Source organism: Naegleria fowleri (assembly GCF_008403515.1).
Source record: "Naegleria fowleri strain ATCC 30894 chromosome Unknown tig36, whole genome shotgun sequence".
NCBI classification, from domain to species: Eukaryota; Heterolobosea; class Eutetramitea; order Acrasida; family Naegleriidae; genus Naegleria; species Naegleria fowleri.
In genome coordinates, this window is record NW_025407968.1 from 395735 (window position 1) to 408981 (window position 13247).

The following is a 13247-nucleotide window of genomic DNA, read 5'->3' on the forward strand; positions in this document are numbered from 1 at the left end:
TATTATCTCGCTGCGAATGGTCAGACGAGTCACCAACACGTGTTTGGTCATTTGTCCTTAAATGATTCAGTCCAGAATCATGCATTAGCAACATTCGGTTTGCAAACTCCAATGTACACACTTTACATGGCAGTTCCTCTTTCCAAATTACCTCTAATGTCTTCTGTGTATTTATCATAGGCTTTGCTGAGAGATTTGGTAAATCGTTTGTTGGTGTCATTCACATAGAGTACAGTTTCATCGTCATTTTGTTTTCGCTCTCTGCTGTAGTTAGCCTTGCTCTTTTCAATTTTCTGTTTCAATTCATTAGCCATAATCTCCTTGTTTTCTTCTGAAATATCTTTTCCCAAAGATGAACCGTAGGCAAGTAAATTTTCTTCTGAATCTTTTGCAGATGACTTTTTATATTCTTCGATTGCTTGTTGTGAAATGGTTTCCTTGATTCGTTTTTTATGAAGTTTGTATAGTGAATCACTATTTAAAGCCTCCCATCCTTCTGGCTTTTTCTTTTGTGATCTCTTTCGCTTCTTTTCAAAATATTCAGATTCTTCTAGCGTTACATTTGGAATTTCCATTGCTTTTTCAATTACATTTTTGTGATTGAAAAATGGTTTTGGTTTATACTCTAATTGTTCAAATTCTTCTATGGCCTGTTCTGTATTGTCATGTTTGGCTTGATTTAATCGTAGTCGTAAATTAAATAATCTCTGGGAGTATGATGCTAATTTGTTTGACAAATCATCCGATGATCCTGGATTGTCCAATTTATCGGAATGTTTCTTTTTTTCATCAACATTTGACGTTGTAGTACCTTCTTCTTTGAATGATGATTTTTCGTCTTCGTTTTGTTCTTTAGCGAGAGATTTTGTTGATGATGATTCAGAATCTGTCTTGTTTTTGGGCATTTTTTTGTAAGAGACAAACATGGAGGCCTCTCAATTTTGTAATTCGAATTTGTGTTCGTGACCAGTATTTTAATTTTGTAAAGAATTTATTGATTTTTTAATTCAGTAATAAAAGTACGAACTGGCATGGTTTGCACTCCAATCTTTCCCAAGTTCACCTCCTCATCCTTTTCATAATGCCAACGGAAGAGACCTTTCAATTTTTCACTTCGAATTTCTGTCAAAGTGTCCTCAGAAATATGAATCTGTTGAGTGGCTCCTGCTGCTTCCATCAATTTGGCAATTTCGACACTCTTGCCAAACAAGTCGTACGATCTTTTTGTTTTTCCAACCACCGCTGCCACAACGTCACGTCCAGTGTGAATTCCAATTCGAACCGAAAGTTCTCCATCCCAATTAATTTTCTCATTGCATTGTTGAACTGCTTGGATCATTTCTAAACCACACTTGATGCAATTGTCTGCATGATGGCGAGATTTCTCTACAATTCCACCTGCCAAAAAGTAGCAATCTCCAATGGTTTTAATTTTCTCTAATTGTAAATTCGAACAAATGTCATCGAATGCACTGAAAATGTCATGCAATAATTGAACGATCATTTCAGGACGTTTGCTTTTAGACATGGCCGTGAATCCTACAATATCACAATAAAGAAGAGTGCACTTGGAGAGAGAATCAATCACTTGTTGACCCATGGCTAAGCGCTGTGCAATGTTTTTTGGATACATTTGATCTGTAATTTTAGTGAGTGCTTCTTCTTTGGTGATCATACTTTTCGTGTCTCGAGTGAATCCCACAAAACTTGATTTTCCACTCACAGGATCAATAATTTCTGAAACTCTTAATTCTAATTTGAGAGTTTTGCCATTCTTTCCTTGACCCTTGACATAACGTACACAATCGACCACATGTTTCTCTCTTGTTTTCTGATATCTTTCCAAGTAATAGTCATGTTTCGCACGAACAGCGGGATTGCAAAGAATTTTAACATTCTTTCCAAGTAAATCCTGTTTGGAATATCCAAAGGTGGCAGAAGCAGCAGAATTGAAGGTATGAATGATTCCCTTCTCAGTGATGGAAATGATTGGAATGACTGAAAGTTCTGTAATGGATTCTCCAATCTGAACTCCAAAGGATTCTTCTTTTGATTCTTGATCTGATTCTTTCTGTGGAAGCAAGTAAGCTGCAAAGTGTAACTTCTTCATCTTGTTCAGAACAACCAATTTCACTTTCACTGGGAATACTTTTTTGAGAGTGGATGCTTTGGCTTGCAAGATCAAGCTTTGTTGTGAGAGTTTTTCTTTTCTTTTTCTTCTTTCCTCTGGAGGGATGATTTGAAGGGGAGGAATGAATGAGCTAACACTCGAAGTGGCTGACACGGACATTCGAAGTGCCGAGTCGGTGGTTGTCCCCAAATATTCAGAGATGACTTTTTGAAGTTCGAGTAAGGAGGTGGAGGTAAACAATTCACCTACATGTTCTCCCAATGCGGAAAAAGAAAACAAGTTGAAGAGGGTTTCTGCTTCCTGATTTAAATAAGTAATGATGAGAGAGCTATCGAACACTAGAATGGGAAAGCCACACGACACGAATTGAATTACGAGTTGATTGAGATTAAGATAATCCTCGCTTTTGGAGTTCATTGACTTCTCATCGGTGGCGGTGTCATTGTTCTTGTTGGTGAATTCGATGGATGATGAGGTGGTAGACAAGAGATCACTCGAGTCACCATACATATCTGAATCCAGAGAGGCCTCTGAGAATCGAGAACTTGACACACAACGCAGGAAAACAGGCTTTCTTGAAGTGGCATTCTGAGCATTGCTTCCCTCTTTGATGCTACTACCGTTAGGCATCACTAATTCATGCAGAGAGGAAGAAGATGACCAAGCCGAATGAGCGTTGGAGAGTTGTTCTGCACTGTCCAGATTTCCAGACGACTGCATCTGAAGAAACCTTTTTGATTGATAGCCTTTCATGGTTTTTTGTTTGTTTGTACTATCTCTAAGGTTGGGATGTGGTTGATGACAGTATCTCTATCCATCGACCGAGGAAATGTTTGTGTTCTAAAGAGATATAACTAAAGAAATCCCAATCTCTCGAGTTTTGAGCAATCTCAACATCTCTTGTCGCTACAACACTGTTCAGAAAGCTTTTAATAAATTATTCGTATTTAATACAATCATATGAAAGTACAACCATTAGAGCGCCAAACTATTCAAACGATTTTCCAGAAGAATTTGTTGTTGAACACGAGCTCTGGAACCCTCACCATATTCTCTAGCAACTGTTCTAAATGCATCTAATTCATTCTTAAGCATCAATGCTTGATGCTTCTTTTTTGCAGCATTCAATGAGCTGAGTGCAACCTCAGCTTTCTTAATGAGCTCTTTCATGTATGCATTCTTATATTTTTCAGACTGTGACTCAGATTCTACAATTTCATCAATTTTCTTTTCTGATTCTGTCTTTTGTAATTCTCTAAGTTGAGGGAATTGCAAGCCTGGCCACTTTGGCCTTTCAATAAAATTCAAATCTCCTTGAATGAATTCAGGCTGAGCATGTTCCAATGAACTGTGGAGAGCCTTTCTTTCTTGAGGAGATGGTACTATTTTACAATCGCCATAAAGTGATTGAACAAAAACTTTTACATCTTCCAATGTTGGAGTTGTTCCTAAAAACAATACAAGAGGACCTGCATTCTTTGGTCCGATATCAATCTAATTTTCAATAGTGATTAAATAATTCCGAAAATCGATACAATCCGATCGTACGAAGATGTTAGGATCATAACACTCAGGTACTTGTAATAACATCACACAAAACACATACATCGTATCCCTGATAGGAGAAAATAGTGTGTGGTGCTGGAGTTGCTGCTGGCATATTTTTTTGTAAGTTGGAAATAGTTTTATTTTTAGCTGTTAAGGTGATTCACCAAATCCCAAAATCAACGCTAAATAATTGATCTTTAGAGAATTTCAATTATTATTGAAAGAAATCAAACCTCTTTCTGCCAAATAACCCAAACAATTTCCTGTTCCACAAATTTGGGTGAAAGTGGCAGCATCCTCTGTGCAGAGCTTGAACAGAAAGTGACAAACCAAGCTCTTGAAGCTGTAGTGATAATCACTCATTCTTCCAACAAACAAACATTTGATAGGTTTCGTGTCGAGATCCTGAGCATCGAGTGGATCTTTGTAGGATTCTTGTTGTGGCGACGAAGAAGAGCACTGTTCATTCTCATTTTCATCTTCATGCATTGTCCTCTCAGATTTTGTTTTAATGGATTGAGCTGCTCTCCATGAAATATATTCCTGTACGTCTTGAGGAATCAATGGTATAAAATTTGGGAATGGCCAATTCGAATTCTCAAATATCCAATCACACAAAAGAGCTTTGCATTCATTTCCTAATGTGGGTGTCTCATCATCTGATAAGGTAAGAGAACTAGCCAAGACACCAACAATGGGAGTCAAGTAATCCGTATAAATATCTTCATTGGTGTTGTAATAAACATAATCGCTCACAAGAGTGAATAGAATCATTTTGTGAGGTCTTCTTTTTCCATGAGGTGATGTTTCAATAATAGATAACAATTTTTTCTTGTACGTGGGTGGAAGTTGTGTGAAAACTTGAACCGTATGTTTGATCAGTGTCAGCAATTGATCTTTAAATTCTTTCAAGTAATAGAAAGTATCATCATCAACACGTTCCTTACTATTTCTAAAAGTAATGTAAATGGTGAGACTTGTATAAAAGTTCATGATGAGGGAAACAATGTTCATGGTTCTGTGAATTTAATGATGAATCAAATATTCGTCTCCATTTCTAATTAGTCATGAAATCAACTTACTTTTCATAAAATTCATTCGACATGGAATCAATATGAACAAATAGGTTGTACAATGATTTGAACATGTCTTCAATACAAGAGAGCAGATATGGCACAAATGTGATGCTATTAGAAATTGACACGTTAGGTAACAGAGTTAAATCTTGAAGATCGGTATTATCTAAATAGATTTGTCCAAATTTGTTGAGTGTGTGTTTAATCCAATCCTCAAAATAATACGTCACGCTGTCTAGCATGGTGACAATCAGCGGCAGCTTTCTGTCAACAAACTTTTCAGCATTTTCTCTATCAAATGTCATGTAAAACAAAAGTCTTCCAAACATGAAATGTTCTTCGTAACTCATTCTCTTCACAATCAAGATTGCATTTTCTAAATGAATACCTTAAGAAATGTACTTACTCGTTCTTTGGAGAAAGTACTTTCCACTACTCCATCAAGAGATGACATGAAACTTTCATGTTCAAGTAAGCAAGTCCTTAAATATGATGAATGATGAATTAAGTTAAGTAAACATTTCATACAAGATAATTTCATAGAATCATTATTACGGTCATTGGTTAGTTTTGTTATATATTCCAATACATCGTTCTTCAATACTGTTTCACAGCCATCCACTTCTCTCAACAATAATCTCAACACAGATAAATTTCGTTCAAGCTGATGAGAATGGCTGTCACTCATCAAATATTTTTTAAATAATTTCATAAATTCTGATTTGATTGATGTGGTGGGAAAGCAATCGGGAATAAATCGTGTACAATTTGAATATTCTCTTAAAAATTGTTCAAGCACAGAATCCCAATCAATAGTATTAGAATTCACTGCTGGATGATGTGAGGAAGAGAATTGCTCATTCGGAGTTTTCTCTTGATGATGGAATGATTGTTGTTGTAACAAGGAATGAATACATTCATAGAAAGGACCTTCACGTTTTTTCATTTTTTAATGTTGATGATATTCCATGGAATTGGGGTGTCTGTCTCATTGCATTTGGGGGAACAAAACATTTATTGTGATGAACATCAGCTGTTGAGAGGATGACACAAGTCATGTGACTTTTCAACGTGCCTCACTTTTTGATTTCGCGCTTGAAAAAACAATCTGGTTGTAGCAATAATAATGCAAGCCTTTCATCTGGAAACAAGCCTTTTCTTTCCCATTAGAATTGAAAAAGCATCACGAGAAAAGGCTTTTCAAACACGAACAACAAAAAAACAACTCAAAATGCCCACAATACTCCTCACCAACCAGCCTTCCACAAGTTTTAGCAACAACAACAACACCACCACTAATTCCTTCTCTCAAACACAACAAACACCTCTGTTCATATTTGATAGCATCAAACGAAATGATTTTGAACAGGTCAAACTCTTTATACAGCAAAATCCAAGCCTTTTGACGTGTGTTGATGATTCCGATCAACTCAATACTCCTCTGCATGTTTCTTGTCAATGCAATCACGAACAAATTGCATTGTTTTTACTCGATAGAATTCAGTCCATGATGCCTACATTGGGATATTTATTAACTCAAGAGAATGGATCGAAACAATCTGCGATAATGCTGGCAAGTCCACGCCTGCGAGGAATGATGAAGGCTAGTATGGAAATATTCAAGATGAAGAAATTGCTGCTCGAAAAATATAAATCCAAGACCCATTCGACGTTGTCACAAAACAACAGCAATGAGCTCAACTTCTCTTCGTCAGCTACAACATCATCGGTGGACAGCATTGAGAATGTACGAAAAGAGACACAAAAATTGTACGAAATGATGCAATAATAAATATTTATTCGAATGGGAAAGTGTTAGACAGAGCAATCGTCTGGAGAAGGTCAATCTTGTTTGGAAGGTAGATGTCGGCATTAATACTATGAACAGCATCTAAACATTCAAATCGTTGTTGGTTTGAATACTCAGTAATCGATAGAGCTTCTCTTAATTTTTCATCTGTTTCAAAGACTGCCATAAATGATTTTATCTTCACAATAAAGTTGGTCACACCGACAGTCATATCGGAAATGGCTACACGGTGTTTGAGTTGCTCTGAATATTTTGAGCTTAATATTGCCACCTGTTCTAAGAATTTGACAGCATCAGAATCAAGTGTTGAAATATGTTCGTAGTTGCCCACAACATCAAATAGAGAAGTGTTATCATGCACAAGATTTTCTAATTCCTCAAATCGTTTTCTGATGCTCACATAAGCAAGTAAAATATCACCCCCTTGGCCCCATGTTGGTATTTCTTGTAGCTTGGGCTGTAGTTTCCCCAAATACAACAACAACTCGTCATATTTGTTGCAAAGAATCAAAGATGGGAAAATATGGTCTAAAAGAATCTTGTGAGCTTTAGCAAAATGATTTGAAAGACAAAGCTTTTCGAATAGCAGAGGATATAAATTGCAATATTCTGCAAACAAAGCAGCTGCCTCTTCAATCCAAATTTCAGGTAATCCAAGAGTAATTTTCATAAAATCAACATTGTTTGGATGGTCGATGAGTGATGGATAATTTCTGAATAATAATTCTCTAATAGCTCTATCTCTTGAATGGATTAGCTTATTCTTTTTGATCCTAGAAACTACATTATTTTCTCTGTCTAAACTTTGGGATGATAGTAAATCTGTAGAAAACGCAGGAGAGATCTCGTTGTGGCAAAGGATAAATATAGCGTGGCACCAGTAACCAGCTTGCTCCAATTGTAAAGCATAGCTCGTGTGGATTTTGTGTGCCATGTTGCTAGATTGACCAACCGAAGGTACCCATCTTAGAATATTGTACATGTGCCATGAGAGTTGGCAATCCATAATATCATTGCAATAGGTATAGGGCTTTAAATATTTGCTGAGTTCAAGAGGTACTCTTCTCTTAGATTCACAATAAATCCTAAGCAAATTAAATCGAACGTCGTAGTGAACAGAAGAGGAATGGTACTTTGTGTTGAGTAGCGGCCTTGTAGATCTTGCTGTTTCAAAATATGAGATATAACTCTGTAACACGTCACAAATAGTTTGATCAGGAGAGCATTTAAACCACAAGTGCAAACCCAAGCATTGAAGCCAGTGAAGTGAAGTGTCTGTAACATGTCCAGCTAAAAGCTCATAAATCTTCTTTCTTTCGGGATCAATGTTAGCTTTTGTTTGGTTCCATAATGTAATTTGCTTTTCAATGTCTTTTTGAATCATGGGATTGGAAAAACATTGAGAAATAATCGCAGAAAGTCTCAAATCCTTATTTTCTAAAGCTACTTTGGCAGCTTCTGGAATTCTGCCGCCTGTTAAATATAAATATATTTTTCGAAGAGGAGAAGGGTTTTCATTTCTAATAATATCTTCGATTGGTATTTGATCACGAATCCAAGAGCTTAAATTTCTTTTTCTAGCAATATCGTCCGCATATTCATTATTGTCACCCATATTAATTTGGCTAAATAGAATTTGGATCAATTTCCAAACGCTTAACTCGACCGATCCTCTAGAACGAGTAATGTCCTTCACTTGTGAAGAAATGTTTAAAGAGTCAATATTATTTACCATAGCTTCAATTCTACGAATATAATTTTCCATAACTGTGGTGTATTCACCTTTAACACGAATTGAAATATCGTGTCTATAACAGTTTTCAATGGCAAGGTCTAGATAAGTTGCATACTTTAGACGATAAAAGTCTTCTCTTTGATTTTCTGCTACACTGTGATCTTCTTTTACGATAACATCTGAAATGGATAAATTGGATACAGTAGATTTTGGATTAAAAACGAAGTGAGGAACAAAAAATTGGCCATTAGGGAGAAATCCGACTCTGAATGATCTTCTCAAAGCTGACAGCATGTCTTCTGGATTAGATTCTGATTCCTTATCTCCCCTTATGCTACTTGGAACTGGGGTAATAACCTTTTTTTGTTTCATTGGCTGAACAGGTGGAATTTCTGTCGTAAATGAAAATGTTTGAAATGGTTCTTCTGTTGTGCCGACAAATCTTGTTTTTTTGGGTTTTCTACTGCTTTCAATGGAGGAGATATCAATATCTTCGTTTTCATCCATGAGATTTGATTGCATGAGGTACAATTTGCGAGGATCCAAGTTTAACTGTCTTGGTAGAAAGTTTTTATGGGTATTAATCTCCAGCATCTCATCACTACGCAAAAAATCAGTATAATTGTCATCTTCCACTTCCTCATCTAGCAGTAAAGAATCAATAGCAGTAAATTTGTAAAGTAGCTTTAATCTACTTCATTACAACCTAATATCTTACCTTCATCCGCAATAATTTTAGAAATTCTTACTGAATCTTGCTTGATATCATTATTCTCATGTTCCTCTTCAACTTGTTCCATTTCTTCTTCTTCTTCTTCCTCTAGTCCATATTTTGTGAAATGTTCTACAGAGAAAGTCCATTGCCCATTGTTATAAGAAAGAAACTTGCTACCATTTTTTTCACAAACATTTCTTAACCTTCTTTCAAAAGCCCTAAGGTCATTATTCTTGGGATGGACATCAAAAAGTGTGATGATGGTTGGCTTATTCAGTTCGGTTCCAACTGGAGGCTTCTCACCTTCTCTATAAACGTTGTCGCTATAAACATCGACATAATTTTTCTCAATTTCAAAAATGATTTTGTCCAAATCCAAATTTTTAGTGACATCTGTAAATCCTAAGAATTTGAGCTCACCATAGCCTTCTCTTCCAACAACAAAGTCTCTGACGTTTTGAAGCTGTGTCTTTGTCATTTTTCTCATTTCTTCCATTGATGGAATAGTATAGAAACCTTCTTTGGTTAATTTTGGAAGATAATAAGGTTTTTCAATCTCATCTGTTTGGGTTGGCTCAATATCAATCGACATCACTTTTCCTTTCTGTGGCTTTGGCTTTACAATATTTGTATTGGCCAAGGTTTGTGTATCTTGTTGTACCTCAGGAGCCTTAGAAACTCCTTGTTCTGGTTGATTCTGCGCTCTCTTACTTTCAAATATCTTTGGAGAGATTGTCAGGCTTTTAACATTTTCTTTTGATGTGAAAGATGAGCTGTCTAATAAATCCTCAAATGGCTTGTTAGTCTCGCCTTCAGTAGATAGCAATGCGAGTCTATCTGCCATAGTGTTGATACTGCTTTTCTTGAACGTTCTTGGTCTTATTTGAGTTGATGTTTTTTGAACAGATTTAGATATCACACTTGATTCATCCTCAACCTCTTTTAATTCAGAGACACCAGAATCCTTAAGAATTTGATAGAGTGAGTTTGGACCATAAGGGTCGCTCAACACAGTTGGAACCTCAACATTGATAGCTGGCCCAAAGTTTGTAGCTGTACCTCCAGTCAAGTTAGCTCCAAAGCCTCCTGTTTGAAAGTTAAATCCAGTAGATGTGGGAGCAGTTGTACCGGTGGTACCAAAATTAAATCCTCCTGTACTTCCTCCAGTAGTACCTCCTGTTCCAAAATTAAAACCTCCTGTTGAAGGAGCAGATCCTCCAAATCCACTTGTAGTTCCAGTTCCAAAGTTAAAACCACTTGTAGTTCCAGCAGGTTGTGAAGTTTGTGAGGTGCCAAAATTGAATCCTGTTGTTCCAGTACCTGTTGTGGCACTAGTGCCCATACCAGTGGCAGGTGCGCTTCCAAAGTTAAATCCAGTAGATGCAGGAGCGGTAGTGCCGGTACCAAAACTAAATCCTCCAGTTCCAGTACCAGTTGAGGAGCCACCAAATCCTGTGGTTCCAGTATTTGTTCCTGCTCCGAAATTAAATCCTCCAGTACCAGTTGAGGAGCCACCAAATCCTGTATTTGGTTGGGTTGCTGTACCACCAAATCCTGTAGTTCCAGTAGTGGTACCTGATCCAAAGGTAAAACCTCCTGTAGTTCCAGTTGTGGCAGGTTTGTTAAATCCAAAACTACCTGTTCCAGTGCCTCCAAAAGTGCTAGTAGGCGCTGTAGTTCCGAATCCTCCTGTTCCTGTACTACCAAATGTTGTGGTACCTGTTTGTCCTGTGTTTGTGGTTCCAAAACCAAAACCTGTAGTAGTAGGTCTATTAAATCCTGTTGTGGTTGAAAAAGTGGATGAAGGTTGAGAAGCAGTATTTCCAAATGTAAATGAAGAACTTGTACTAGTTGTTGGTTGGCCACCAAAACCGGTGGACATTCCAGTGGTGGTAGTTGTTGTAGTAGGTTGAGAAAAAGGACTGCTTGTCAACTTGCCTTGTGAAGCAAGCATGTAGTACCATCTCCATTCTTCAAACGATTTATCCTTGTAGGGGTCCATTTTCGTTAATGAATAATATGTCACCTTTCCACTTGTTCCATTTTCGTCTACAGGCTTGAATGGTGGGAAAATTGAAGCATTGAGTTGTCCTTGCCCCATTCCTCCAAATCCCATAGATCCCATACCTCCAGTGGTTGTGGTTGAAGATGTTGGGAATAGACTTCCTCCTTGAGCTGTTGTGTTGGGTTGTCCAAAAGTAAATCCGCTACCTCCTGTTGTTGTTGTTCCTGTTGTTGCACCAAATCCGGTACCGGTAGACGATCCAAAAGTGCTTGGAAATGCAGAGGTTGTCGGTTGTGTGGTAGTTGATCCAAAGCCAAATGTACCAGTTGTATTTGTTCCACTAGAGCCAAATAAATTTGATGTTCCGAATGTGGATGGAGCGGAACCAGTTGCTCCCATTCCAAAAGTATTTGTTGAAGTATTTGGTTGAGCATTTTGGCTTCCCATCGTATTAAACCCTGTTGTAGAAGTCCCAAATGTTGTTGTGGGCTTAAATTGTGTACCGAAAGTATTGGTGGTTGATCCGAAACCAGTCGCCTGTCCTGCTGTAGTGTTTGACCCGAATGTATTGCTTGGTTGTGAGGTGCCAAATGCTGTTTGCCCACCCTGGCCAAACGAGAACGTGCTATTACTGGCGGTATTAGAAGGTTGGGAACCAAATCCACCAAATGATGGTGTCGAGCCAAATCCTCCAGTAGGTTGAGTGTTACCGAATGTAAACATGATGATAAATAATTAAATAGAAATAATAATTGCTAAATCGCGTCCAAATGAATGATCGCAGAAAATATTAAAATTATTGTTGTTTAAAGTAGCCGATGAGAATAGCCTTTTAAATGATGAAAGAAATTTTTTTGTTGAATTTTTTTTTCAAAGTTTTTATTTTTTTGTTCTTATTCAAATTGAAAGAATTTATGCATAGCATGAAAAGTCTTGGAAAAAGAATTCGCTCCAAGATCATCAAATGGTCTATTTGGAGGAAGGGTTCGTTGGAAATTCTTTTTCTTTATGAAATGCATGCTTATTAGTTCTCAAAAGGTTTTCCAAACATCGCATTCAAAATGTGGGGCGAGAACCCCTAATAAAAAATTGGTCTGTAGCCTTATCGATTAATCAACAAATGAGTCTTTTCCCTCTTGCTTATTTGGTGAAAGTGGCTGCTTCAGCAATGATTGTTGTTTTGATCGCTTTTCTCTGCACTGCACAAAATGATAGTCCTACGTTTAATCTCATATCACCGGGGACAGATGCCACCTATGTTTTCGATGACGAGGAGCTTTCTAGTCAGTGGATTTATTACAAAATTACAAATCAAAACACCGATATTAGCAGCTTAAGTGGGATAGTAGAATCTTGCTCCGGACGAGTAAATATTTACTTTAAATTGTGTGTTCCCTCCAACGGGCAACCCTGCGATGATAGTAACAAGTGGTTTCCCAATAGCAACAATTACGACAGAAAATTCGTCACAGAGCCAACCTCTCAATATCAAAACCCCATCGGAATATGCGAGGCAGATCCAAATTCTAAATGTTCTTCCTCCACAACCTACTACGTAGGAATTACTCCCCTTACTGAATCCTCGTCCATCAGAATTTCAGTACAAGGCTATTACAATGAAGGAAAGGTGGATTTGATAACAACTGATAATAAGGAGATTGGGTTTGATCTTTCTTCAAGAAGGGTAACTCTTAGCACACTAACCTACTGTGCCTCGTTGGATGAAGCTAGAAATTGCATTAATGAGCTTGTTCCAACCCCTTCATTCTTGTTTTGTGCCATCCCAAGAAAGAGCAGTCAAAAAATCAACGCTGCTTCTGTTTGTGGGTGCAGATTGGGCACAAATCTCAACATTGAAGGATGTGTACCCTCCAACGAAACAGGACTAACAGTGTGCGCACTTGACCAGAAAAGTTTTGACAAATTGGAGAATGATGAATACTTTTTGAATGTTGTTGTAGACAGAGAAGACGTCCCACCACTGAGGGCATTTGCCTTCAATCCAGTGCCCTTCACATATTCTCAAACAAGTAACGTCGTTGGTGTGGTTGTTGGAGTTTTGTTTTCTCTAATTGCCGTCACGATTCTTGTAGCAGCCGTTGTGATGGGCGTCCTATTGTATCGAAAAAAGTATTCCTATCAATCTATCTAATACAAAAGAAACTTCAATTTTTCTTTTTTCCGCTTCAATCAAGACAGGACTACTTTCACCCACAAACTTGTCATT

The 13247-nt window shown here is 37.4% G+C and overlaps 7 protein-coding genes across 7 annotated transcripts; 2 read left to right on the forward strand and 5 right to left on the reverse strand.

Annotated features, from left to right (window-relative positions):
* Positions 1-122: 122 nt before the first annotated feature.
* FDP41_004159 (uncharacterized protein) lies at positions 123-905 on the reverse strand (the record flags this gene model as incomplete). Its single annotated transcript, XM_044707543.1, has 1 exon — positions 123-905. One exon carries the CDS (start codon positions 903-905, stop codon positions 123-125), a length of 783 nt encoding a protein of 260 aa, XP_044561577.1.
* An 86-nt stretch (positions 906-991) lies between these two features.
* On the reverse strand, positions 992-2884 carry FDP41_004160 (uncharacterized protein; the record flags this gene model as incomplete). Its single annotated transcript, XM_044707545.1, has 1 exon — positions 992-2884. The coding sequence occupies one exon, from the start codon at positions 2882-2884 to the stop codon at positions 992-994; it is 1893 nt and encodes a 630-aa protein (XP_044561578.1).
* Positions 2885-3106: 222 nt separating this feature from the next.
* FDP41_004161 (uncharacterized protein) lies at positions 3107-3791 on the reverse strand (the record flags this gene model as incomplete). Its single annotated transcript, XM_044707546.1, has 2 exons — positions 3107-3625; positions 3738-3791. The coding sequence occupies 2 exons, from the start codon at positions 3789-3791 to the stop codon at positions 3107-3109; spliced, it is 573 nt and encodes a 190-aa protein (XP_044561579.1).
* A 95-nt stretch (positions 3792-3886) lies between these two features.
* On the reverse strand, positions 3887-5701 carry FDP41_004162 (uncharacterized protein; the record flags this gene model as incomplete). The annotated part of the gene is made up of 3 exons (XM_044707547.1): positions 3887-4697; positions 4762-5108; positions 5162-5701. The coding sequence occupies 3 exons, from the start codon at positions 5699-5701 to the stop codon at positions 3887-3889; spliced, it is 1698 nt and encodes a 565-aa protein (XP_044561580.1).
* Positions 5702-5986: 285 nt separating this feature from the next.
* On the forward strand, positions 5987-6544 carry FDP41_004163 (uncharacterized protein; the record flags this gene model as incomplete). Its single annotated transcript, XM_044707548.1, has 1 exon — positions 5987-6544. One exon carries the CDS (start codon positions 5987-5989, stop codon positions 6542-6544), a length of 558 nt encoding a protein of 185 aa, XP_044561581.1.
* Positions 6545-6551: 7 nt separating this feature from the next.
* Positions 6552-11743, reverse strand: FDP41_004164 (uncharacterized protein; the record flags this gene model as incomplete). Its single annotated transcript, XM_044707549.1, has 2 exons — positions 6552-8944; positions 9019-11743. 2 exons carry the CDS (start codon positions 11741-11743, stop codon positions 6552-6554), a joined length of 5118 nt encoding a protein of 1705 aa, XP_044561582.1.
* Positions 11744-12140: 397 nt separating this feature from the next.
* On the forward strand, positions 12141-13172 carry FDP41_004165 (uncharacterized protein; the record flags this gene model as incomplete). Its single annotated transcript, XM_044707550.1, has 1 exon — positions 12141-13172. The coding sequence occupies one exon, from the start codon at positions 12141-12143 to the stop codon at positions 13170-13172; it is 1032 nt and encodes a 343-aa protein (XP_044561583.1).
* Between the last annotated feature and the right edge of the window lie 75 nt (positions 13173-13247).